This window comes from Hylaeus anthracinus, unplaced genomic scaffold, assembly GCF_026225885.1.
Source record: "Hylaeus anthracinus isolate JK02 unplaced genomic scaffold, UHH_iyHylAnth1.0_haploid 12000, whole genome shotgun sequence".
NCBI classification, from domain to species: Eukaryota; Metazoa; Arthropoda; class Insecta; order Hymenoptera; family Colletidae; genus Hylaeus; species Hylaeus anthracinus.
In genome coordinates this window covers 10,695,993-10,721,606 of record NW_026534347.1, presented here as the reverse complement: position 1 = coordinate 10,721,606, position 25,614 = coordinate 10,695,993, and the positions used below count along the sequence as shown (strand labels likewise).

General features: G+C 30.0%; 7 protein-coding genes and 1 long non-coding RNA gene across 14 annotated transcripts; 4 read left to right on the top strand and 4 right to left on the bottom strand.

Annotated features, from left to right (window-relative positions):
• The first annotated feature begins 45 nt into the window (after positions 1-45).
• On the top strand, positions 46-10,719 carry LOC128890397 (protein polybromo-1). 6 transcript variants are annotated; one of them, XM_054148844.1, is made up of 27 exons: positions 47-286; positions 928-1,042; positions 1,140-1,385; positions 1,481-1,609; positions 1,677-1,856; positions 1,939-2,383; positions 2,470-2,582; positions 2,645-2,743; positions 2,813-2,875; positions 2,956-3,108; positions 3,177-3,344; positions 3,406-3,572; positions 3,668-3,959; positions 4,918-5,123; positions 5,211-5,550; positions 5,630-6,217; positions 6,295-6,452; positions 6,545-6,717; positions 6,797-6,969; positions 7,096-7,167; positions 7,976-8,158; positions 8,398-8,520; positions 9,060-9,303; positions 9,381-9,525; positions 9,606-9,655; positions 9,736-9,853; positions 9,929-10,719. In XM_054148844.1, the coding sequence occupies exons 2-27, from the start codon at positions 938-940 to the stop codon at positions 10,143-10,145; spliced, it is 4,950 nt and encodes a 1,649-aa protein (XP_054004819.1). In that variant the 5' UTR covers positions 47-286; positions 928-937; the 3' UTR covers positions 10,146-10,719. The 6 variants fall into 6 exon arrangements, with proteins under 6 accessions (XP_054004820.1, XP_054004819.1, XP_054004818.1 ...); XM_054148843.1 differs by having other exon boundaries at positions 50-286; positions 2,956-3,105; positions 9,375-9,525; XM_054148840.1 differs by having other exon boundaries at positions 50-286; positions 9,375-9,525.
• A 433-nt stretch (positions 10,720-11,152) lies between these two features.
• LOC128890440 (uncharacterized) lies at positions 11,153-11,645 on the bottom strand (the record flags this gene model as incomplete). Its single annotated transcript, XM_054148915.1, has 3 exons — positions 11,153-11,310; positions 11,413-11,514; positions 11,579-11,645. Coding segments are annotated over 3 exons (309 nt in total), but the record flags the coding sequence as incomplete, so codon positions are not given.
• A 171-nt stretch (positions 11,646-11,816) lies between these two features.
• On the bottom strand, positions 11,817-12,588 carry LOC128890436 (succinate dehydrogenase assembly factor 4, mitochondrial-like). Its single transcript, XM_054148909.1, has 3 exons — positions 12,365-12,588; positions 12,214-12,303; positions 11,817-12,132 (listed from the first exon to the last, which is right to left on the bottom strand). Exons 1-3 carry the CDS (start codon positions 12,462-12,464, stop codon positions 11,963-11,965), a joined length of 360 nt encoding a protein of 119 aa, XP_054004884.1. The 5' UTR covers positions 12,465-12,588; the 3' UTR covers positions 11,817-11,962.
• Positions 12,589-13,001: 413 nt separating this feature from the next.
• Positions 13,002-14,591, top strand: LOC128890416 (lethal(2)neighbour of Tid protein). The gene has a single exon (XM_054148879.1). It carries the CDS (start codon positions 13,037-13,039, stop codon positions 14,354-14,356), a length of 1,320 nt encoding a protein of 439 aa, XP_054004854.1. The 5' UTR covers positions 13,002-13,036; the 3' UTR covers positions 14,357-14,591.
• Positions 14,592-14,810: 219 nt separating this feature from the next.
• LOC128890419 (zinc finger protein 277) lies at positions 14,811-17,271 on the top strand. Of its 2 annotated transcripts, XM_054148886.1 has the most exons (9): positions 14,813-15,097; positions 15,165-15,387; positions 15,461-15,638; positions 15,711-15,913; positions 16,133-16,295; positions 16,371-16,583; positions 16,661-16,803; positions 16,878-16,979; positions 17,051-17,271. In XM_054148886.1, exons 1-9 carry the CDS (start codon positions 15,085-15,087, stop codon positions 17,061-17,063), a joined length of 1,251 nt encoding a protein of 416 aa, XP_054004861.1. In that variant the 5' UTR covers positions 14,813-15,084; the 3' UTR covers positions 17,064-17,271. The 2 variants fall into 2 exon arrangements, with proteins under 2 accessions (XP_054004860.1, XP_054004861.1); XM_054148885.1 differs by lacking the exon at positions 17,051-17,271 and having other exon boundaries at positions 14,811-15,097; positions 16,878-16,998.
• Positions 17,272-17,395: 124 nt separating this feature from the next.
• LOC128890438 (probable inactive peptidyl-prolyl cis-trans isomerase-like 6) lies at positions 17,396-19,857 on the top strand. Its single transcript, XM_054148913.1, has 10 exons — positions 17,396-17,689; positions 17,776-17,964; positions 18,062-18,124; positions 18,200-18,347; positions 18,449-18,635; positions 18,725-18,875; positions 18,992-19,181; positions 19,249-19,439; positions 19,519-19,652; positions 19,734-19,857. Exons 1-10 carry the CDS (start codon positions 17,396-17,398, stop codon positions 19,855-19,857), a joined length of 1,671 nt encoding a protein of 556 aa, XP_054004888.1.
• Positions 19,858-19,947: 90 nt separating this feature from the next.
• Positions 19,948-24,526, bottom strand: LOC128890405 (DNA repair endonuclease XPF). The gene is made up of 17 exons (XM_054148859.1): positions 24,401-24,526; positions 24,162-24,339; positions 23,909-24,088; positions 23,394-23,574; positions 23,149-23,301; positions 22,953-23,066; positions 22,731-22,879; positions 22,497-22,651; positions 22,183-22,414; positions 21,892-22,063; positions 21,643-21,810; positions 21,429-21,566; positions 21,142-21,357; positions 20,887-21,060; positions 20,668-20,808; positions 20,386-20,574; positions 19,948-20,294 (listed from the first exon to the last, which is right to left on the bottom strand). The coding sequence occupies exons 2-17, from the start codon at positions 24,227-24,229 to the stop codon at positions 20,127-20,129; spliced, it is 2,598 nt and encodes an 865-aa protein (XP_054004834.1). The 5' UTR covers positions 24,230-24,339; positions 24,401-24,526; the 3' UTR covers positions 19,948-20,126.
• A 1-nt stretch (position 24,527) lies between these two features.
• Positions 24,528-25,288, bottom strand: LOC128890443 (uncharacterized). Its single transcript, XR_008460614.1, has 4 exons — positions 25,217-25,288; positions 25,058-25,124; positions 24,797-24,913; positions 24,528-24,548 (listed from the first exon to the last, which is right to left on the bottom strand). It is a non-coding gene; the product is annotated as an uncharacterized LOC128890443 (long non-coding RNA).
• Positions 25,289-25,614: the final 326 nt, after the last annotated feature.

Sequence of the window (25,614 nt, the reverse complement as noted above, 5' to 3'; positions counted from 1 at the left end):
ATGCTAGCTATTTGTTATTATTAGTGTTTTTTATTACGATGCATCAGAAATTCATTTTATCGACTGAGAGAGTTTGTACACGAAAGGGCATATGAAGTAGTCTCTATTTCTGGCTATAGGATCGTACAGTTCGTGTGATTATAAACCCGCGGATTGCTTACGGCATGGCGTTCGCCAAGTCGTGTGTCATCGTACGTTACAGATGAAAATCATACAACGTTTATAACACTTTCATTTTACATGTTGTATATTAATGAAAAGCTTTTTGTACAAATTTTAACGACAGGTGAGAGTTCCAGAGAACGGTAACACGAGCGTCTGCAGAGAGAAATGATAGTACTGGTAAATGAACGGAATTTAAAGATGCAGTGAGGTTTTGATATGGCGGCAAATCTTAGTTAGGCGGACATTTATCGTAAATTTTTGTGATACCCTTCGATCGTTTCGTTAGACGTTCGAATGTAACCGTGTGGTAATTTTTCTGTTGAATTTCCACCTAAAGTGTGTTTTATTCCAATTTTGCATAGAAAAATTGAAACATTATGCATTTCTGCATTTTAAAGCACAGTGGCGACATATCATGGCGGCGAAATTTTCTTGACTGCAGTTGTGTATCTCGAGTAGTTTCATACCTAATACGTACGCAAAGGAATTTCTTTGTGAAGTAACATATTTAGTAAATGGATATATTGTGTGGAAAATTCATTTTATAAGATTTCCGTTTACGTTCCGGTTTTGTGTGTTTTAAGTGATGTAATTATATTGCATTAGCCAGACATAACATCTAATTGAAGAGTTTTTTTGTGTACACTCTTTACAGTGACACTATGACTTGAATGTGGAATTATGTTTCAGTAGTTCCATATTGGGAGAAGGTATTGGTGTTATTTGTATTTTACCATATGTTTGTCTTTCATATTTTTTAAGATCATTCAAGATGAACAAGCGACGCAGAACCTCTTCGGTTGCGAGTCGGGGTACAGAGGATGATGGTGACGATATACCTCCTGAACCGACAAAGAGAAGAAAAAAATTAGATCCTGTAAGTGGTGTGGATTGCTGTAAATCCATACATAGCAACAAATATAATATTTAATTAACCATTAAAGTACAATAACTATTTGGTTCAACACCTATAGAGCGATTTATGCCAACAATTGTACGATGTACTACGTAATCAGAAAAAGGAAGATGGAACATTATTGTGTGATGCATTTATACGTGTGCCTAAACGTAGACAAGAACCTGGTTATTATGAAGTTGTAACAAATCCTATAGACCTGTTAAAGGTTCAACAGAAACTAAAAACCGATGAGTATAGAGATATGGATGATTTAGCATCTGATATTCAACTTATGGTTAATAATGCTAAAGCTTTTTACATGGTAATATACATCAACTTTTAATTATTAAACATCTTATACGTATATGCACATTTTAAGTTAAAGGACAAACTACTAGAATTATTTTCTAAACACAGCGTACATCTCCTGAATATAAAGATGCCACAGAGCTTTGGGAATTATGTGTAAATACAAAAAATCGTATTATGGAAGAATACGAAGACCCAGAGCCTAAAGGAAAGCTTATACTAAAAGTAGCGCGATTGGTAAGCTTGATGTATATTATGTGCAATGTTTAATCTATAAAAGATTAATGTAATGTTCGTTATATAGGCTCGGAAGGCAGCAACAAAACAAGACGACGCAGAAGACACATCCGAAAGTTCTACAAATCCTGATGAAGAAACTATACAACTTTTTGAAGACTTATTCGCGGCAGTTATGACAGCAACAGATCCAGCTGACAACAATAGGCCGTTACATACAATGTTTCAACTTAAACCATCTAAAAAAGTTTGATAAATTTTTATCACTCAAGTATTATGTATAATTTTTTTGTAACAAATGTATCATACGGACGATATTACATTTTCAGTTATATCCGGAATATTACGATGTAATTGAGACGCCAGTAGACCTGAAAACAGTTGCGAGAAAAATTCAGGAAGCAGCCTATAGTAATGTTGGGGATATGGAAAAAGATTTAATGTTAATGTGTCGTAACGCTTGTCAGTTTAACGAACCCGGTTCTCAAATCTATAAAGATGCTAAGCTTTTGAAAAAGATTATTACTGCAGCAGCAAGAAAACAGGATACTGGATTAAGTAGCAATATTCAAAAAATGACAACGACCGCGCCATCGACGCGAAGTAAAAGAGGTAGTCGCACTATGGCGCAGTCCTTAATAGCTCAGACAGCATCATTACCAAACGAAGATGAAGAAAGCGATGACGAAGAGGAAGAGCCTGCAGAAACCGAAGAGGCTGACAATCCTCAATGGCAGCTATTTCAAACTATCCGAACGGCACCTAATAATCAAGGTTCCTTAAAGCATTTGTTTATAATATTATACTACTGTATTGAATAATATTTTATAATAATACTATAATCCTTTTTAATTATGTAGGAGTTAGAATGAGTGAATATTTTTGGAAACTGCCATCGAAGAGATTATACCCTGATTACTACAAAATGATTAAAAATCCTATTTCTTTGTTACAAATTCGCACTAAGATAAAGGTAGTCAATAAAAATATTTTTCATTTTACAAGTTATTTTTATTAAATTTATAATTATTACAGAAAGGTGAATATGGTACCGTTAGCGAAGTGGCTGGTGATATGAATATTATGTTTGAAAATGCAAAAAAATATAATATTCATACATCTAGACTATACAAGGTAATAAACGATGATACAGTAAAAAGTGTCATGTATTTTATTTTTATATTTTGCGGTGTATTTTTGTAGTGTGCTGTGAAACTACAAAAAATTATGCAAGAGAAAGTACAAGAACTCTTAGAATTCGATCAGGTGAATGACATTTTATCGAGGTAAAGGTAGATTTAGTCCAAATAAATTTACTATTAACTTTATATTTGTTATGTTCATAGGATTCAGATTCAGATAGCGAATTCGAAAATAATTCTCATCAGCCTAAACTCATTAAGCGTGCTTCGAATCTGTTGACTCGTGGAAAATATAAGGATAACATACCATTGAAAAAGAGATTATATGCATTAGTCAAATGCGTAATAGAATACGTTGTAAGTAATTCCAACATGAATTGTTAAAACTGAAACTTATCAATACAGAGGATATTGTTATGTCACAGTGCGAAGATGGACGGCAACCAATGCTAATGTTCATGGAAAAGCCTTCAAAAAAATTGTATCCAGATTATTATCAAGTAATAGCAGAACCTATCGATATGTTAGCTATAGAAGCTAATATTAAAGCAGAGAAATATCAAAGCGAAAACGAATTAATACAAGATTTTAAGGTACGCATATTGTATATTTTGATTGTTGATTCCCCTTTTATTTTATTTTATTTACTTTCAGTTAATGTTCAATAATTGTCGTCAATACAATGAAGAAGGTTCTTTAATATACGAAGATGCAAATACATTGGAAAAAGTTTTAATGGACAAAGTAAAAGAATTGGGTCCTCTACCAGAAACGCCTAAGCCTACGAAATCAAGCGCGTCTACGCCAACTAGAAACGTTGGGTATGTAATATTTGAACGTATGAATAATTACAAAAAAAATTGCAAAGGTTTATTAGCGGTAAGTTGTACATGGTATATATTTTTAAACAATACAGGAGACCCAAAAAGGTACCGTTGCATTTACAAAAGTTGAAAACTATGTATGACACTATAAAAGATTATCATGATTCGAAAGGAAGACAGTTATCTTTAATTTTTATGAAATTGCCAAATAAGAATGAGTATCCTGATTATTACGAAGTCATTAAACAACCTATGAACATGGAAAAAATAGCTTCAACTTTAAAAAATAATGGCTACGAGAATTTAGAAGAACTCGTGTCGGATTATGTATTAATGTTTGATAATGCTTGCAAATACAATGAACCCGATTCACAAATATACAAGGTTTGTATATAGATATAAATACTTGCACGTATACGGTATTGTTAATACCTACTTGAAATAAAATAAGAATTCTAAACAGTAGAATACTTTTGAAGAGTAACTTTAGTTTTAAAGACTTTTATTTAATTAAAAATTAGAGATCATGATAATTATTAATTATAATTTTGATCTAAAAAAAGATTCATCTTTTCAAAACATAAGTAATTCATTTATAATAATTATTGATAGTCTCTGTCATATTGCTTAATAAGAACGCCTAAAATATATTGAAAGATAGTTATTAATATTATGTTTGTAGCTTAATTTAATAATGATTACATAAAATGATCAGATAATTCGCGATGTATGAAAACAACAGTTCGTAAGTCGGAAGTCGAATTGAAATTTCGCGCTAAAACATGGAAAGCCTGATCTGTTTACGGTTATAGTTTTTGAGGTTACGTGAAGTTAGCTTCCGTCGTAGCTTTGTGCTTTGTACGGTTTCGTATAAGAATTTTACGAATTAACGAATGATTTTTATCCATGTATAAATATAATAACAAACTCGGTGCGGATATGCGATCCTATCGAACTAATAATCATAAATTAAATACATGGCTTGTTGCCTAGTAGGCAGTTATTTTAAATGTTCTGATTTCTTTGCAAATTGTTTGTGTCGGTGCTGCTATTCACAATGTCTGAAGAGCGATACAATAATAATCAAGAAAATATTTTTTTTCCGCCAAAAACATTAAAAGTTCGACCTTGTTTCATTCGTTTATTGAGAGACCATGAAGTAGATCAACGCTTATCAAAAAAATGCAAGAAGAATGAAACAGAAGTAAACAAATGCTTCATTCTTTTCAGACTATTACCTGTTATTTCTTTTTAATAATTTTTGTCATTAGTATATAAATATGAATTGATAGCATCAATAAATTCTAAATTCAATTTACAAACAATTGACACAATATTCTAGGATGCTCTAATTTTACAACGATTGGTGCTTCAAACAAAGTTACAATTAAGTGAAGATGAAGAGAGTGTGCCAGATGTATCTGCTGCAGTTCAAGAAATATTGGCAACTATTTTTACTGCTCTTTACAATCACCAAGATGAAGAAGGAAGATGTTATTCGGACTCTATGGCAGAACTTCCAGAACACGATATTATTGATGGAAAAAAGTATGTTTTTCTTAATTTAAATTAAATAGTACCTAATTATGTTTTCTCTTACTGATTTTCTGTAACTTATTCTATCTCAAATAACAGGGTACGAGGATTATCATTAGACTTAATTAAAAGGAGATTAGATCGTGGAGCTTACAAACGATTGGATCGTTTCCAAGAAGATGTATTCACGTGTTTAGAAAGAGCCAGGAGGCTGTCACGTACAGATTCACAACCTTTTGAAGATAGTGTAGAGCTTCAAGCATTTTTTTTAAGAACTCGTGACGAAGTAACTCGTGGTGGAGATTTGTTACATTCACCAGCACTTAATTATACTCTACTGGATCTGTCTGCTCAAGTTGCAGAATTGAAACGTCTAAAGAAACAACAAGAACTAGCATTACCTAATGAAGAGGAAAGTTGTGATGGGAATGAGACAAAAGTATGCAGTATTTTCTATCATAAAAGTAATGTAGAGGGCAAAATAATTTCATTTATTTTGATGTTCTCTGTTTGTTTAGGATTCAGAAACGAGTGCTAATAATACAGAGGGAAACAATAGTGATAACGGTGGCTCCATGAGTTTTAATCAAGAAGTATATAGAGCTGGTGATTTTGCATATGTTGAACCTACAGAACGAGGGATGGAATATAGTGTTGTTCTTATAGAACGTTTATGGACAAATGCGGAGGGACAGCAAATGTTATATGGAAATTTATTTTATAGACCAAGTGAAACTTATCATGTAGCTTCTAGAAAATTTCTCGATAAAGAATTATTTAAAAGTGACGCTCACGTAGCTGTACCTCTGGTCAAAGTAGCCGGCAGGTGTTGCGTTCTAAGTGTTAAGGATTATTTTAGAATGCAACCAGAAGGTTTCTTAGATAAAGATGTTTACGTATGCGAGTCACGGTATTCTACAAAAGCGAGAGCTTTCAAAAAAATCAAGGTCTGGAATTTTGATCCAGATCATTTAAAACTAGTTTCAAGAGACAAACCATTAGAACCAAAGCGAGTAATATCAGTGTACAAGGAAAGGCTAGAAAAACATAAAGAAGAAATCGCGGAATTAGAGGAAGGAGAAAAATTGACCGAAAAGGAGAAACCTGTAAGTTATATTTATAATATTTATATGATTCGGATGTTTATTGGAAGGATTATTACTTAACATGTTCTACTTCGTAGAATGTAATACTATATAATCCGGGTGATACAGAGAATACCTACTATGAACAGTATAATACATGTGCGGGTTCTGTAAAAACTGGAGACTTTGTATATGTAGCAACAGACGGAGGTAGACAACAAATCGCACAAATTGACGCTATATGGTCAACCAAAGAGTAAGCAATTGATTTTATTATTAAAAGAACAAATAATCTACATTCTTTAATTGATCTTCTTATGTATTTGTTAAAATTACTTAATTTTTTAGTGGAAAGTGTTACTTCAAAGGTCCATGGTTGTTGATGCCTATAGAAATACCACATGCCCCTAATAAGTTATTTTATAAACAAGAACTTTTCTTATCTACCGTCGATGGTACCCATCCTATCGTGGCTATCGTTGGAAAATGTGCCGTCCTTGATTTTGGAGAATATATTTGCAGTGAGTAGGAAACAGAATATAAAAGTAAAAAGTATTTATTTTATCACGATATCGAAATTAAATTTGTATGTTACTATAGGTCGACCTACGGAAATACCTGAGGACGATATATATATTTGTGAATCATTGTACGATGAAAGTAAGAGCCTCATGAAAAAACTTGGGCAAGAAGGCTTAAAAAAATTCAATCATAGCTCAGCAGTAACCGAAGATGAAATTTACTTCTTCCGAAGGCCAATTAATCCTGCTAAAGTATGTATAAAATTCAATCATTTATACTAACATTCTACGCAATAATTCGATAACAATACGTAGCCTATTACTTTGATATGCAACTAACTGAATTTCATTGCTTTGCATGTGATGTGTGTGTTGTAGGTTCCAGGTGACGTGGCTCAGACGCAAAATCAAGTCAAGTCTGTTACTCCTAGTTCGGCTCAATTTGAAATGGTAATTTCTATTTATAAATTTCTTATCTCTCTATCAACAATATAACAAAGATGCATGTTCCCTTAAAGTCATACGCAAGCTCATAATTATTAGTGTTGCAAAGTGTAATCAGACTAAATTAGGATCATACATTTTGTTTGATATAAGAGTATGATTTGCGTGTGATGAAGACCTTGTATCACTTTGTATCTGAGCATGTTTCTCATTCTATGCCGGCATATTCATTGTTTATTTCTATTTATTTTATTAATTTTTTCTTTACATATTTGTTGTGGAATTACTTTTTTTGTTTATATACTATTTATATAGGACAAGCAATTATTTTTCATGGATTTAAATTCAGAGCACCTGTTGGGTTTATCGCTAATACATACATATATGTATATGTCATGTATATATGATATACATAGAATACCACCAAAAAGTCGCTTCCATGTCACTCTAACCCAAATAGCGTAAAAATTAAACATTTTGCTTCAATGATAATACATACAGTACTAATACTTAAGTATACAGATTTTTAGAATACTTTAGAGGAATTAAAATCAAGCATTAAAAAATTAAATATTGTGTTAGTATCGAATAGTATGCTGTAAATAATGCGCAGTACATCGTCGCGATGATTTATAGTGAAGTTAAATCTACTACCTCTAATCATGAGTACTACACCTTGCGATACATTTAGCTAGGGAAGATTTATGTAGTTAATAGCATTAAAGAAGATTGTTATACCGATACAAACAATTGAAAAAAATATTCATGATATCACATTCGGTAACGGATACTGAACGTAACATAAATGGTATAGGAAGCATCACCATTGTTACCGAAGCTGGAACCCGATGTGCTAGGCATGGGAGTAGGATTAGGAGTGGGAGTAGGAGTAGGAGTTGGGGAGGACAGCATGGATGCTGGTGGTCCACCGTCCGTTGGATCTGCAGAAGCTCAACCGGTGCTCTCCAATACTCAAACTCCTGTGTCGACTAAGAAGGTAGGCCTTATCGTGACATTATCTGCTTACAACTTGATCACATATTGCATTTTATTTATTTCATTTTTGTTTTTGTTTAGAGAAATATGCCAGCATACCTTTTTTTTTATTTGTGCACCGTTTAAAAACTTCGTTACCTAATATTATAGAACGACAATTAGATGTTTTATCTTAAGGGTATAATATCAAGATTTGTTCATGAGACGGTGGCATTATAATTTGTGTTTTCCTCTGTTTAGAAAACGGCGGGTAAGAAATTAGTTACGGGCTATATTTTATATTCGAGTAAAATGCGAACGCAGATTACACAAAACAATCCTGACTCATCCTTTGGGGAGATTAGCAGAATTGTTGGCAACGAGGTATTTATTTATTTTTTACTGTTGATTTTTAGTTTACTATAAGAATCCATTGAAGAAGGAAAGTATGCAGATTCAATTTTCCGAACATAGCATCGGAAGAAACTTAACGACTTTAAAGAAAATACATCATTCTGCATGCTTAATCTTTTCTTCAAGCGTGCAACTTTTTTGTCGAGGCTACTATCCACGTTTCTACCGTCAAAAATGTTATTGTCGTTAATACTAAACGTTATCGTTTAAACACAAATTATTATATGCGAATTGTAGAATGACTTAGATATTAAAATGCTATGCATACTTAATATATTTTTTATAAGTATATATTTCATTCATCATATTCTTTTAACCTCTAATTATTATTATTATCTTAATACATATTATAAATTAATTACATAATATTCAATCACACATGGAAAGTAGCCATGTTAGAAAACAGTTTCTTTGGCCATTTTCTTACGACAATCACGAAAAAGGTTTGAAAAACTGACTTTTTAAAGAGTATCAAAATGTTTTGAAAATAAATATTTTTTCCATTTCAGTGGAGAAAATTACCTGCAGGAGAGAAACAAGCTTGGGAAGAAAGAGCGATTAAAATGAACGAGGATGGAGGACAGCTTAAAGGAACATCCGTTTCAGTGGGTACAAATTCCTTGCAAGATGTAGTATACGAATGTTGTTGGGACAATTGCGACTGGCAATTCGAAGATATGACCGATTGTATCGATCATTGTATCGCTGAACAAAATGGACATGTGCAATCGTCCTTTTCTAATGCTGCTAGCGGTAAGTCCGTCATGTTTAATACTATTTAAGGTGAATGAAGTTTTGAGGCCTTGAAATTAATTTTTTAATAGATGTAGAGTATCAATGTCAATGGCGAGGATGCGGTCGCACGAAGAAATCTGTACCTCCCTTCCCAAGTGTACAGAGGTTAGCAAGGCACGTTAAAGAAGTACATATTCTTAAATCAAATGGGCGCATTATACCTCCTACGGAAAGAAGCAAGTAAGATATCGAAAATTGCTATGTTATCAAGATGTACTCCTTAATTTAGAAATTTATGTTTACACTTTTTTTTGTTATAGAAATTATATGGCATCGAAAGGCCCAACGATACTACCGCCAATGGAAACAGGTAATTGGTTCTTAATCCCAGATTAGTATTTACAACAAAAGTATTTTTTTTTTTGTTACATACAGATTTCTTTGTTATAGAAACATCGGCAGCCGCGACGCAAACAAATAGCGTACCTACTACTAAACAACCGGAGCCAATGTTTGTCGCTGTTCCTCCGAGACCAAGTCGTGTATTACATTCAGATGCTTATTTACGGTAAGAGCATTGTAACTATTAATAGTATTAATAATATATTTTCACAAAAATACATTTTTTCTACCAAATTCATAGGTATATCGAAGCTTTAAATGTAGAAAACCGGTACATATCAAATTGGGATAAACAGATGAATGCTAATCCTGATAACACTCAAATTCCTGATGTGACAAAATTACCTGCGGAATGGCTCGGCAATGGTGTAGGCAACCATGGAAATGTGGTAAACGCCTTATGGACGCTCAGGAATATGATGATGCGAGATGTGTTGGCCATCAATAAAACTTTATAGTTTATAACTCGTTAAGATCTATAATCTTTAATATTCGATGCTACCTTAAAACTACAATTCGCAGGTCCGTCGATGCTAGATGAAAGACTGAAGATTATTGTTTGAATATCAGTGTATTTATACTTTTAGATTATTTCCTTTTCATTCTACAACTCTAGTTGTATGTTGAACTTGTGGTATACTTTTTAGTAATTTCTGATCTGTAATTTGAAATAACTAGAAAAGTGACTTTATCGTTACAATATCTTTAGATCTGCAGAGTATTTACACCGAAAGATTAAGTTTTAAAATTAATTTTAATTTTTTCTTTTATGTTATGATTTTCACTAAGTGAAAATGCAATGTTCATTATTTTCGATACATCGCCTATGGATCTGTTAGGAGTAGAACTAAAATATTACAACGTAAGAATCGCCATTTTGTACATATTTCGCTATTTTTAGTTTTAACTTTTCATATAAAGAATTTTGTATTTTGTGTATCGCGCATTATAAAAGTGTGACTTAAAAACTCCTGTATTCATACTGTAACATGAAACTAATGTAAATATAACATAATGCACTTTAGAAAACAATTTGACGTAGGTAACAACATTATTGTATCTGTGAAAGCTATTTCCATGTCACTCAGTATTTTTAATGTAATAATATTTTCACTCATCTTTTTACGAGACTTTTATAGGAAAAAAAAAGTAAATCGGTAATCACTCGAAACTTTGTAACATTATGTTTTTAATATCTTCAATGGATAGTGCTCCTAACCTTGTAACAATGAAATATGCAAATAATTTTTACCATGTAAAATTCTGTAGAAAAATTCTTTACAAACTGTAATTTTGAATATATGTATCAAATATTTGCTACCAAAAACATGTGACATGAGTAGAAATAATATAATCTGTTTGTATGGGAATAAAATCATTATTTACATAATAACATGTGTATTTATAGTCGAGTGCGTGTAATGAAAAATTACATTTAATTATCAATTTGAATGAAATTTATGAACGAAATGCAGTTTCCGATTTAGAAGTCGCTCACCCGTCCACCATTTTGCCAGTCTCCCCACTTTGTTGGATCTTTTTCGCTATTCGTTATTAGTTCACCATTGTTTGGATCAGTTTCTACTAATACCAAATCCACGAAACGTTCTTTAGGAGGAACTCCTATGGTTTAATTTTCTTTATAGCTTTCATATTTCGTAATTTATGTAATACATATTTCATGTTGATTTCAATTATTAGTCAAATATAGTATGCTTTGCTTACTTGGTATCGGCTGCAATTTCAGTTTTTTATGAAACTGTTTCATTCGCGCAGATTTTTCTTTTTCAGCTTTTGAATCTGATTCTTTGGTTTGCAACAAAACACCTAAGTGTTGTAAAAAAAAATTAAATATTAAAATATCAAAACAATAATATTATATGTTTCATACTTGTCGAGAATTGTCTAGTTCTAGACATTAATGGTTTCATAGATATTTTATTGACATAATTCAACATTTTGATGATAATACGATGTCAGTTCTAATTTACAAATATCCGTGTTTGTTTCTCTTCTTGAAATGGTTAGTGAAAAAATTAAAGGCTTAAAAAGTATTAATTCTTTTGTTATATTTCAAATAACTAGAGATATTCAAAATATTGAAAGTATGAATTAATTTTTGGGAGTAATTAATATTTCAAAGTAAAATCTTTCATTTATTTAAAAACAATACACGCAATATTCACTTCATTCTTAATTTATTAAAATATGTTCCTATTTCATTATTTACACATCCTATTAAATAACTATAGCGTATATTTTTTCCTAGCCATATTTAAAAATCTGTTACTCGTCCTTTTCTTTCCCAATCACCATATCGAGTTGGTTCTGGCCCTTTTGGTCCTCCTACTTCGCCTGTTTTTGGATTCGTATTATTTGGAAATGGTTTTAATGGTTCTTTTTCTTGATAAGGATGTTTTCCTTCCTCTAATTCTTCTAGTTCTTCTGTTATACGTCAAATTATATCGATTTATTAACAATTTCCTCACAATTTTGCAGACATTTCATTATTGCACATTAATATACCTATAGGTGTACGTTCTCTCAACTTTTTCCTAAATTCACGCAATCGAGGACTTTCAGTTTTATCTTTGTTTGCAAATAATATTTGATATTCTATAATGAGAGATTCATTATTTACTAATCTAATACTGCATTTAATACCTAAAACACTTACGCGTATGGAAAGAATTGGTTAGGCATTTCGTACTTTTAAGATTCACTTTAAATAAATAGCGTAAATGAGTGACATTTGGGTTAAACATAACCTTATACATCGTATTTGTTTTTATCACAGACTTGAAGGACAATGCTTGAAGTTGAAGGTTTCAAGTTTGTAATCGATGTAGCGAACCAATAGGTGCACTCAGAAAGGACACCGCTCAGTGAGCGGCGTTTGTGGGGTTTTGTGGGAATAGTTCTTCATACATGTTTCATACTTCACATTGATAATTGTTTGTAATTGGCTATTGCGTTTGAACGTAGCGGTTTTTAATTACGTTTTCTTTTATCGCGTAATTCATTTTTCTTAACAATCGTCATTCAGTTCAAACGTGTTTCCAATCAGCTCCTTGTATTCAAATTGTTAGGCTTATTTAATTGTTCTTGTTTAAACAAATTATCTTGTTGTTAAAGTTCGGAATTAGTTCATGTTCGTAATTCTTTTATGTAGAATCCCTACTCAATACACTGAGCTGCTCAGTGAGCGGGTTTTAATACCAGTGGCGCCATCGGTGGCAAAACGCCCAAGTTTGTAGTGAAAATAATTCCCACTGTTGCTGCTAGATGGTGTCACTAATTAAAGGGTGATAATCATAAAAGTAATAAATAAAATTATGAAAGATAGCACATGTGCAATATGGCGCCGCGCAGAGAATTTCGATCGAACCTTAATTCGGCGAAATCATCAAAGAAAAGCGCCAAGAATTGGTACGAAAATTATTTAGAATGGGGGAAAATTACTTCTTTATTCACCGATCCAAGGAAACTATTCCTAATTGGAAGAGTGTTTATTATTCTGGAAATAATCTTAAACATATTGGTTATCGAACGAGTGCCATACACAGAAATTGACTGGAAAGCATATATGCAAGAAGTCGAAGGCTTCTTGAACGGAACGTTGGACTATTCGAAATTGAGAGGTGACACTGGACCATTAGTCTACCCTGCGGGATTTGTTTATATATTTTCCGCACTATACTACATCACGGGACACGGAGCAGAGATAAAAATAGCTCAATACTTCTTTGCAATTCTCTACATAATACTACTTCTATTAGTTTTCCGAATTTATGCGAAAACTAAGAAAGTTCCGCCTTATGTTTTGATTATTATGTGTTGTACGTCTTATAGGATCCATTCTATATTTACTTTGAGGCTTTTCAATGACCCAGTTGCAATGGTAATGTTATTTGCAAGTCTTAATGCATTTTTGGATGACCGGTGGTATCTAGGAAGTATTCTCTATAGCTTAGCTGTGTCCATAAAAATGAACATTTTGTTATTTGCACCTGCACTTCTTATAGCTTATTTATATAATCTAGGTTTACTTAAAACTATAGCACATCTATTTGTGTGCGCTACAATTCAGTTAATATTAGGTCTACCTTTTATACTCAATAATGCCCTTTCATACATTAAAGGTGCTTTTAATTTTGGGAGAGTTTTTGAATTCAAGTGGACTGTAAATTGGAGATTTCTGCCAGAGCATGTTTTTGTTCATCCATACTTCCATGCATCGTTATTATTGCTGCATATATTGACTTTACTTTATTGTGCATCAAGGTGGATACAGTATATGAAATCATATGCAAAACTAAAGCATTTAGAGAAAAGCTTACAGCCTCAGTTAAAAAAGAAAGAGAAAGTAGATATGTCTACAATGAGTCAATTGTTTATTCTTCCTATGTTTGCTGCTAATTTCATTGGTATTACATTTAGCAGATCATTGCATTATCAATTTTATGTATGGTACTACCACACATTACCTTATATTGCATGGTGTACAGAGTATAAGACTGTTTTAAAATTGACTATTTTAGGCATAATAGAATTATGTTGGAACACTTACCCAAGCACAATTTTCAGTAGTGTTTCATTACATATATGCCATTTAATTTTGTTATTTGGACTTATTAAAGACAAATCTATCTATGGAAAAGAAAAATAAAAATGTTTATATGACGTAATGTCTACTTTTCCCTTTCCTCCATAATGAAATTGTATAACTGGAATGTTTTACTATATTTCTGATTTATACCTTATAGAGTTATTTTTCTACTTTACTGGAGAAAAATATGGAAGAACAAAGACGTTATTGTTGAATTCTAAATAAAGTTAAATTTTTGTGTAAAAGATACCAATAATGTATTATAATAATGTAACTATATATATTTAAAATATAAAATAATTATTATTACTGTCATATCCTATTAGTAATTAATTTTAGTTTTATATGGACATAGAAGAAAATTTGAAATTCATGTTATATTTCGTATTAGTCTTCAATAAATTGTGATTTACATTACTTTTGTTAATTGAGAAAGGATGTGAATAACTTCAAATAATATTAGTATAACAAACATTCTTTTAATATTTTGTCCAATAAGGCATTTTGACAGATAGAATGGAAACACGTGATTGCGTAGTTCTCCGAAAAAATTGTATTTAATAACATGTAATAATGTTATTGACTCTTTTTGTGTATTCCAAAAACATGGATTAATAAAGAATACATTTTTTGATCAAAGTCACTAGGAAACAGATCAAGACGATGTATCTTTGTATTATAAAAGGCTTTTGATACCTAACCTATCATATAAACAATTTGAAGATTTAACCCAAATTCGATAAATTAATGAATTTAATTGATTTACTCTCTTAAAAATTGCAGCAGTCATGAATCCCAGAGGTATATATTTTAAATATTATAATTTTAATTATTGAAAGATAGAATACCACATAAATTTATATTGCAGAGAAACATAAAGATTCATCAAATATCGACAGTGGTTGTAAACAAGATTATACTACATTTAAATCTCAATTCGTTGGATTAGATGATAAACCTTATGCCACAAAATGTCTTTTATGTGATATAAAATTTGTCCTTCCTGAAAATGAAAAGCAACTTTTAACTCACTTGTTCGAAGAACATAGGCTTGTAATAGGAGATGTGTGTAACATTGCTAGTTTGAAAAGGTGTAAATTCATTTTCTAAAATTATATATTTTAAGATTTATTTGTTAAAACTTCATAACTTCAATTATTTTAGCTATATACATTATTGGGGTTTTAAATTTAAAGAGGAGCCGTTAACTACATATTGTACAACAATGTTAATGGATTGTACACCTGATGGGAAGCCAAGTAAAAATGAATCATATTTCTTACTTTCTGATTGTATTTTAGAGGATAAAACGTTAAGAGATGAAATATATCAGGCTAAATTGGTACCAATAAATTATACCAACTTTTAACAAACATTTTTTGTAAAGAATAAGTGGACAATGTATATTTTTAAGGAATGGGTTTTATCAGAACAATCGAGAGAAAGGACAGATACCAATTTCAAACGTGGTTGTATTTTCTGTAGAATGGAATTTTCAGGACTACGCATTACATATGTAAAACATTTGGCAGAGAAACATAATCTGTATTTAGGAAAACCAGATAATTTAGTATTCATAGATGAATTTTTAGATAAAATTCAAAATACTATTGAAAAGTAAGATATTAAAAGTATAATCTAAAGAAGTGTGCATTTGTGAGAATGTGGCAACTTTGAATGGAAATCAATAGAGAAACGGTCTGAAGACACTGCATGATGAAACATACTTGTTGTATTTATTGTATTTTATTAACTTTATTTAACTGTAATTCATATTATTATTCCGTATCATAAAATCTACGTATTTACTCAACATTCTTCTACATTGTATTTTAGTTTGGTATGCATATATTGTGAAAAATTATTTAAAGATCGAACAGCATTGAAAGAACACATGCGTAAAAAACTACATAAACGTATAAATCCCAATAATAAGGCATATGATAAATTTTATATAAATAATTATTTAGAACCTGGAAAAACATGGAGGCATAAGCAGGTATTTTATTAATTAAAATTTGCAATAGTAGAATATTTGATATAAATATCTTACTGTAATTTCTAATACATTTAGACTGTTCCAAGAGAAAATCATGCAGTAGGAGATCAAAACAGTGAAAATGAAGATGAAGAAACATGGTCTGACTGGAATGATGAAGATATCGGTATAACATGTTTGTTCTGCAATTATGGTGATAAACACTTTTATCTTATTCTTGCACATATGAAAATGCATCATAATTTTGATTTTAAAGATGTATCAAAAGATTTAACATTCTATCAAAAAGTGAGATTTAGTGTATTTTATGAATGAAATAATTAAAATATTAAAATTTATATTGTTAAACTGTAACTTTGATATAGGTGAAAGTGGTAAATTATGTAAGAAGGCAAATTCATTTACAACGTTGTGTTTTCTGTGAGACCAAAGTAGAGAATGTTTTGGAGCATATGAAGCAACAAAATCACTTTAAAATACCTACTCAAAAAATTTGGGATCAACCAGAGTTAGTATTCTATATAATATGAAAGTTTAATCTATTGAATTAATTTGAGTTTATTAATAAATATATAATTTCAGATTTTATTTTCCTATGTGTGAAAATGATTCTTTCTTATACAATTTGGATACAAGTGGCAGTAGCGATGAAGAAAGTGATCTTGATAATGCTACAGAAGCAATGTATGAAATATTAAAATAACAGATATCTTTCAAATATAACAAAATATTATATCAAAATTATTTGTTTTTAGGATGAATTTATGAGTAATATTGTTATAATTGTTGACTCGGACGAAGTCAAGAAGAAATTATTAAGATTTTTGTTATGATAAATTATTACAATATATATGAATATAAACAATTTTTTGTTAAGAAAATGATTTTGTCATTTCATATATACGATATATTAAAATATTTGTGGATAATTTATTGATAGTATAACAATTAGAATTAACAACAGATATGTACAGCAATAATTGTATTGTAAAATAGTAGCAAAATAAAAATTTTTGTCAAAAATAAATGCAAGCAATTGAAAAAGTTGAACATCCATTATAAATATTGATAAATATAACATGAAATTTGCATGACTATTCATGACTATAGTAATATATAATCGTGAATATAGTTCCTTTAATAGTGTTTTAAGCAGCACAATGACACAAAATAAAAATAAAAGTGGATTGCTAAAAAAACATTTTTGCTCAAATTTTGTTGATAACGATTGTGTTAAAATTAAAGTAGTAGGCATTATAAATACTGTTGCTTTCCAAAAAGCTCGAATATGCGCAGAAAAATTGCATCAACATTTGCCATTTAAATATGCAAAGCCCCAGATTATAGAAATGTTTCAAATAGATTGGTACGAGTATATTCAAAAAAAGAAAAGGGTAATCATAATTTTTGCATATAACAAAGTATGATTAGAAGTCATACTAATACAAATAGATCATAAAATATGTATAAATATCTTCAGCAAATTGGAGGTAAAATATGGTTATTAACTCAACCTGTAGCAGTCTTTATAGATGATGAATATATTGGTTGTGATGCCGAATTTCTATACTATATAAGTGAGTCTTATATTTTTAGTTTACCTATTGGAATAGAATATTATGAAACTCTTGCCACAGAACGGTGTAAGCAATTTATGGAAAAATCTAAGGTGAATATATCATTATTATATAAGTTATTTTACTACTATATAATACCTTAATATAAGAATGTAAATTGTACAATAATCCTACACCATTTAATTTTAGAGAAAGTATGTTTATTTTACATTTACTGTAGATGGTTCTATCATTGGGTCATTTATGTTCATGGTAACAATTCATATTTGATTTTATATAGGATCATAGCTTTATCAAGCACTTCTATTGATTTTTGTATTGATTTAGTTGTATTCTGATTTGTTACCATTGACTTGTCAACATTTTTTAAATCTTTGTACTGGGTATGATGAAGTAACAAAAACTTATAAAGATTCTTACTTTGTGAATACATGTGTACATCGCATAGTAAAAAATGGATGGCTTCAATGTGGAGGTAAAGTTAAACATTATTTAAATTATTTTTTATTTTGTTTAATAATAATTAAGCAACAATAATATAAACTCAAGTTTAATTTAAGTTTGTATTCAATGCAGGCACTGTACTGCCTAAAATCAAGGATTCTGTAAATGATGTTAAGATACCAGATGAATCTTATTGCATTCCTCACGATCGTCGTGGAGTTCTTTCAATGGTAAATACTGGAAAACATTCTAATGAGTCCCAATTTATTATATGCTTAAAACCTAATCCTTGGATGAATTATTTCTATGTTGCTTTTGGGTGAGTTAAGTAAAAACAGCTTTCTAATATAAGCATTTATCTACAAGTAGATAATAAAATAAAAATTAATTATTACGATGTACACAAAGGCAACTAGTAGATGGTGCAAGAGCTTTAAAAACGTTAGAAAACATGTCAACATACTATGAACAGCCTATAAAGCAAATTGTAATTTCATATTGTGGAGAATATGTCTTTTTAGATGAACCTAAACTGGAGACAGAATCGAAAGTTTTCCTTGTCAGTAAAATTATTATTATTGGTTTAAATTATTAACTTGATATTTCAAATTTTAATAAACTTTATTGCATGTTATTGTTCGATTTAATTAGAGTTAACTATTGCCTTTATTTTAGGAACACAAACCACCATTAAATGTTGAAGGAGAAGATACAAAACTTAGCGATATTGCTTTTGATTTTTATTCTATCACGCCATGGCTTGATAATATCATGGATAAAATAGATATTCGCGATGTACCATCAATTTTAATGGCTGAACGATATTTAAATGGTCTCTATAGTTTTTCGACTGATTATTTACCAGGTATTTACGAATAATAAGTTATTTACAATACCAATAATAATATGTAAATATTCTACGTATTTTATAGGAATGGATATGCGTATTTATGAAGAAATTCATTTAATTTCTAAGAAAAAATATGATACCACTGCAGCTATGCTTCGTGAATTACTGTTGAAATTTCATCCTGATTCAATGACTCAAGAGGAAAAATTAACGTTTATATCAGAAATTTCTAAGATCATCTTGGCTTATGTTTTCTGTTATGGAGACAATAAAGTAAGTTAAGAATTAGAGTTAACATAAAATTTTACGTATTTTTTATAAAAATATCATTCTACGTATATAATTTATTTAGTTTTGTTTAGAACATATTTCAATCGATACTCGTGAGATTATACATAAAATATTAGAAGTTGCACACGAAATAGCATTGAAAGCTATTTCAAGAGCTGAAGTTTCACATAAGTGCGGAGATTTAAAAATAGCTAAGTATGATATCAAATTTTTAAACTAAAAGTAGTGTATAGTTCAGTTCTATCTAACTGCATTTACATAATTCTGTAATTGCAGGATATTTGAAGCAAAGCAAATTAATTCCCATATGCTTATCTCAGAATCTTGTGTATTATTATTACATGATATATTAAATGAAGCCATATTATGTTTGATAAGATCTGTCGACATACAAGAGTAGCAAAAATACAAAGAAAAATAAATCAAGTAAAAATGATATTTTTAATTAAAATTACTAAATGTTTAATACTTGTTTTGAATTTGTTCCAAATTTTTAATAGATAAAAATATATTTTACTTTCTATGAAAATTGTTACATGCACAATTCTTTTTATATCACATTACTGATATCGCGTATAACACAGTATACATCCATGATCTCGCATTTTATACATAACTGAAGTAGAAATTAAGCAATAAATATTTTTAAAAACTATGTACGTCTGAACATCATTGCTTAACTTTAGAAAACAGTCTTCTTCCACGACCTCTATATCCGACGGCAGCTTTCTTACCAATTGTTTTCGATTTTTCTTCAGCGGGAGAACTTTTTTCGTGAAATGCATCGTATAACATTTGTGCTTCGTGTTTATTTCCGATCATTTCTGCAAGTTCCTCCTACAGAAAATATTTATTTTTTTTAAACAAAAGTAATTATATTATTATATAGAAACATTGCAAAGTATTAATTCGAAATATGAATACATACTTTTGTAAGATTATTGAGATGATCTAATGATTGTCCTTTGCTCAAAATTGTTTGCAAATTTTTTGTTGTAACTCCTGGTAATTTAGAAACTAAATCTTGAATTTTTGAATTGAATTTTTCTGTTGCCTCTTTGTTTTCTTCAAATCCTATTTGAGCAGCTTTTATTGCATTTGGTTGAGAAGCTCCTTGCTATAAATTTCATTAGAAATTAATGAAACAAACAAAATGAATTTAAAGCGTTTTGATGGCAAATTTCTATAAATTACAGTTCCACTTTATTACCTTTAATTCTTCAAATAATTGTGCCGTTGCGTGAGGCCCAGGCGACCATACAAGTTTTAATCGAGGAAAATGTAGAGTTAATAACTGAAGTTTTGAAGTTATGAACGTATTTTGTACATCCTTACTAGCGTAGTAATATCCCTGGAATTAAAATTTCACTTTTTAAACAAATTTAGATTTTCAAATATTTTCTTTCCATAATATGTAAACAACATTTACTTGAAAGCAAAATGGCTTATTTGGATCAAACTCTATCAAAAGCATTGGCTTGGTGTAATATCTTGTCATTGAAATAGCTTGATTGTATAATCTTCCACTGTTTAAAGACCCAATTAAATCAGAAATACTTTTCCTTTCGACACAAATTTCTGGTGATAAGATGTAATCTCCCACCTACAAATAACATTAAATAAAAGAAATAAAAACGATATAATGAAAGCATTTATGTCACGAATCAAAAGTTTTCCATTGTACCTGTAACGTTACGGGTTCAATTCTCATCCCTCGTGTATATAATATTGCAGGTAGTTCACTTCTGAATTCTCTCATGTCAACTATTACAGTGTTTGGAACTTGAGGTTCAGTTGATAATCCACCTTTGCGTGTATTTTCTGTGTCATTTGTATTCATTTCTAATGAAAGATTTAAATCATCAGTTTTTCCGTCCTGGTCATCAGGGATAACCATGGTCTAGAAGAAGAAAATATATCGTCATATACATAGATAAACACACGTTTAAATTTATGATACGATAATATTACAGTTTTTGCATTGATTAATTTGTGAAATGCTTCTTTTTCCCGTCGCAAGGATGTAAGATATTCTTGTTCTTCTACAGAACCCCCATAAATCAAGAAATATACTTTTAAATCTATCGATGGGTTATTGTTTTGATACACCTGAAAAGAAATACTTACTTAAATATCTGTAACCATATTTCGTTTATAAACTGCCTAAATTGATTGCCATACATACTTCAATTTGCCGTACAGCCGAAATATCAGCAACGTACATAATAATATTACTTGGCATATGTTCTGCTAAAGCGCGTAGTAAAGACATTGGATCTCCACATTTTTTTAAAGATTGTATTAAAATAACAGGCGTGTTTGTTGTTGCAATAGTTAAATCTAAATCTCCCATCTATAAGGAGAACATAAAACTTTATATTAAATTATTCTCGTTTTATCTGTACCGAATATTATAATACAATGTGTATCTTACTTGTGAGCAATCCTCAAATAATGTTTGATTTTTGTTTTCATCTGGTGGTGAATTAGATTCACTTTCCTCATTAGCTTTTTGAGATAATGTTAACATGTAGGTGTCTTGTTCGGTTTCGTCAGTATCATCACCACCTTTCTCTTCGGATGATGCTTTTTCTACACTGGTTTCGCTACAAAAAATAAATAAAATGTAATTAATATTAAGTATTAGATTATGCTATGTAGCATCAATACAAACTTTATGACTCGAACTTGTGTGGATAAATTTTATTTCGTATTAATTACATACTTTGCTTTTTTTACTTCTTTAGGAGCGAGTTTCTTCATTGCCTCATACAATAAATACTCATTAGGACCCATAGTTAGATAATTTCTTAATTGGTAACATATAGTACGATCATGTACCAAAATAAGAATTTTTTCAGCATTACCATTATCTCCCTTCTTTTTACTTTGATGCTGAATTTCAAGTAATACTTCTGTTAAAGCTCTCCATTTTGGATTTGCTTCTGGTTTCAATTCTGTACAAAGATAATATATATATTTATTATTAAAGATTTTTATTTTCATTTGTACTATAGATTATATAAATAGTTAAATTACCATTCTTTTCATTGTAAACTCTACTTTTTCCATTTTTGAATAAAGAATCTACAGAATCTAGCATCAACCAGCCACTATTTTTCACAGCATATTCCATAGTACGTAAACGGTTTAGCATCGCATAAAATGACACGCAATCTTCGTATGTCAAACATCTGCATATTTTTATAAGAAACGTTTTGTTTTTTAACAAAAATGAATTTTTTTTATTAGTTCAGATATATAAATACTTACGCGAGGAGAGCTCGTAACGTCTTTAAATCTGAAAGTAACTGCTTTGAAGTGGAACTAAGTTGATGCCAAATAGGATCTAATTGTGATTGCAATTGCTTGTGAAATTTTTTAGCTATCGCATTTTCAACAGTTAATTCGTCTAAATCTAACTGCAAGAATAAATTACAAATGATATTATCAATTTTATATAATTTAAAATAATAAATCGAATTATGTACGTACATATTTATTAAGTTTTTTCAATTCTTTTACGACGTAATTCATCACATCAAGTAAAGCAGTTTGAATGTTCAACATTTTTGGTGTGATCTTTACATGCAGTTCAATGACTTCTGCCTGAATAACAATATTATTTAGTATAATTTTTAATATGAATGCTTGTCTCGCTATAATATCAATAATTATATGACATGTTTACCTTGCGTTTTCCTAGACTACTATTTACAAGTGCATGAAAACGTGGCCACAAATACAATTGTTTAACAAATAAAGCTTTCATTACTCGTTCTACTTGCGTAAATCCAACATTGAATGCTAATGCTGAGTTAGAAAATGCTTTGATGAAACCGGTCTGTAAAAAAATCACTGAATTAATGAAAATGATATTTTATAAATTACGCTACATAGGTATTTATTAATTTCATTTTTTTCTTTAATATATACCTTGTTATTTTGCCTATATAAACGAAGAGCAAATGCTTCTTGATATGATCTTAAAATATTATGCGCTCTATACACAAGGATTCCAGTAACTAAATTTAATGGAATTCTTTGTTTTAATAAATCTACTACCAGAATTGGACCGGACATAAACAATGCCCCACCTTCCAGATACATTATTGATCTACAATTATTTATGAAATATCATTAGAAATAATGTAGAGGACTTTTAGGCAAAAAAGTAAATTTAATCATATGCAGCAATAATATGAAATATATTTAAATATAATTAACAAAATATAACAAGTATGTTTCAACATGCACTCCTTGAAGACTCTTTCACGACTGATTCCCATTCAAACTTTCCCTTAAACCATCCACATCAGCAGCACACATTCTTGCCACATTCTCACATTTGCAATTGTTACCATAGCTACCTTCAACATATATTTTTTGCTCTTATAATAAAGATAAGAAAATTAATTTAATATGTTTAAAAGTAAGAGTTCAATGCAAACCTTTCATCAGCAGAGCATTCAGAAGTTACCACACGAGGTAGTTGTTTTACTCCAAAGCTTTTTAAAGTATCAATAAAGTATCTTTCATCGTGACTTGTAGTCCCGAGGACTATAATTAAGTTTCCAGGATCTATATAAGCTCTTAATATATTTGCAAATACAGTTTCGATACCAAGTCCCCTACAATAACAGTGCAACAAATTGAATATTCGATATTGAATTACGTACGATAGATAAATAAACTAATAATTACTTTGCTGCTACAAGCAAACCATCCTCATGGAGCATTTCCAAAAATATTTGGTTCTCATATTCCAACATGATTAATAGTAAAATTGCCTAATATGTTATTATAATCATCAAAACAGGATTTGAAAAAGTAAATCTAAAAGATACCATGTAATAGATGCTGAAAATGATGCATCTTGTTCCTGAAATAATAAAGTTGAATTACACAAAAGATATCGAAAGAGCAACATTATTATAACATACCTCATTATTATAATTTTTATGAAGAGTATCTGAATTCCTTTCATAAAATAAATTTTCTGTATTTGCTGTTTCGTATACTAAAAGTATATATTTACTGCTTTCATGTGACGGATGTCCATAAACTCCTATACTAACTGGTCTCTTAAAACTAAAAATTTATGTTTGCATTATAATCTACTTATTATATTAAACTAGCAATGGTGCTGATACAATACACATTGTTAGTATTGAAGTATACCAAGCATGTGCTGGATATAATAATGTATCTTACAATATATAACAGAACTTTCATATAGACATTACATGGTTTGACATAAAGTGATGTTTTATTATTTAATATCAACAGAATCTATATAGCATTAGTCCCACTGCTATGTGAAGCTATTCTTAATATACCTATCAGGAATAAGTATAGTATCCTCTCCACATGTAGCAGATTGAAGACAATATTCATCAGGCTCATAAGTCGGCTTTGCTATTGATTGGGAAGCATATAAGTCTGCATCACCATACCTGTAAAAATAAGGTGTAACAAATATTTCAATTGTTCTTGTTACATATTAATTATAGTCTCATGATTTCACTGTTTTACTTACTCTGATATCAATGTTATTTTGATAAAGCCATCATATGTTAAACTATAATATTTATACGAACCTCCTGTGATTTCGTCAGTTATATAATGCAATAATTTCTCTTTAAATGCTAACACATAGGGTATATGCTAAAATAAGATTGCTTATATTGATATTCAATCGAAATAATAAAGTTATTCACAGATTTATTGCTACAAACGTACTATACATGTTATCTTACCAAAACAATGAAAATAAAAATATTCTTCATAGTATAGTGCAGTTTAACATGATCATCATGCAACTGCAAATTTTGTTATTTTAATCCTCGTAAGGCTCCACTAAAACGAGATGATATAATATGATTAACCTTTCCTAAATACAGTTTCTTTGACAAAACTAAAAAGTAGTATTAATTATATACGTTGCAATTGTAATAATGATATCATACTCAAGTTATTTGTTAAACATTTTTAACAATCAAGAAATATTTTATGGAAATACAGTAGGAAACATTCTTACATTCAAGCTTTTGACTGCTTTTGACATCAAACGTTTCGTGAACGTAAGTTCAGTAAGTTTGAATTCGAAGAGGTTAACTGTAAAGATGAGATTATGTCTATTTTTCTATTAAAAACT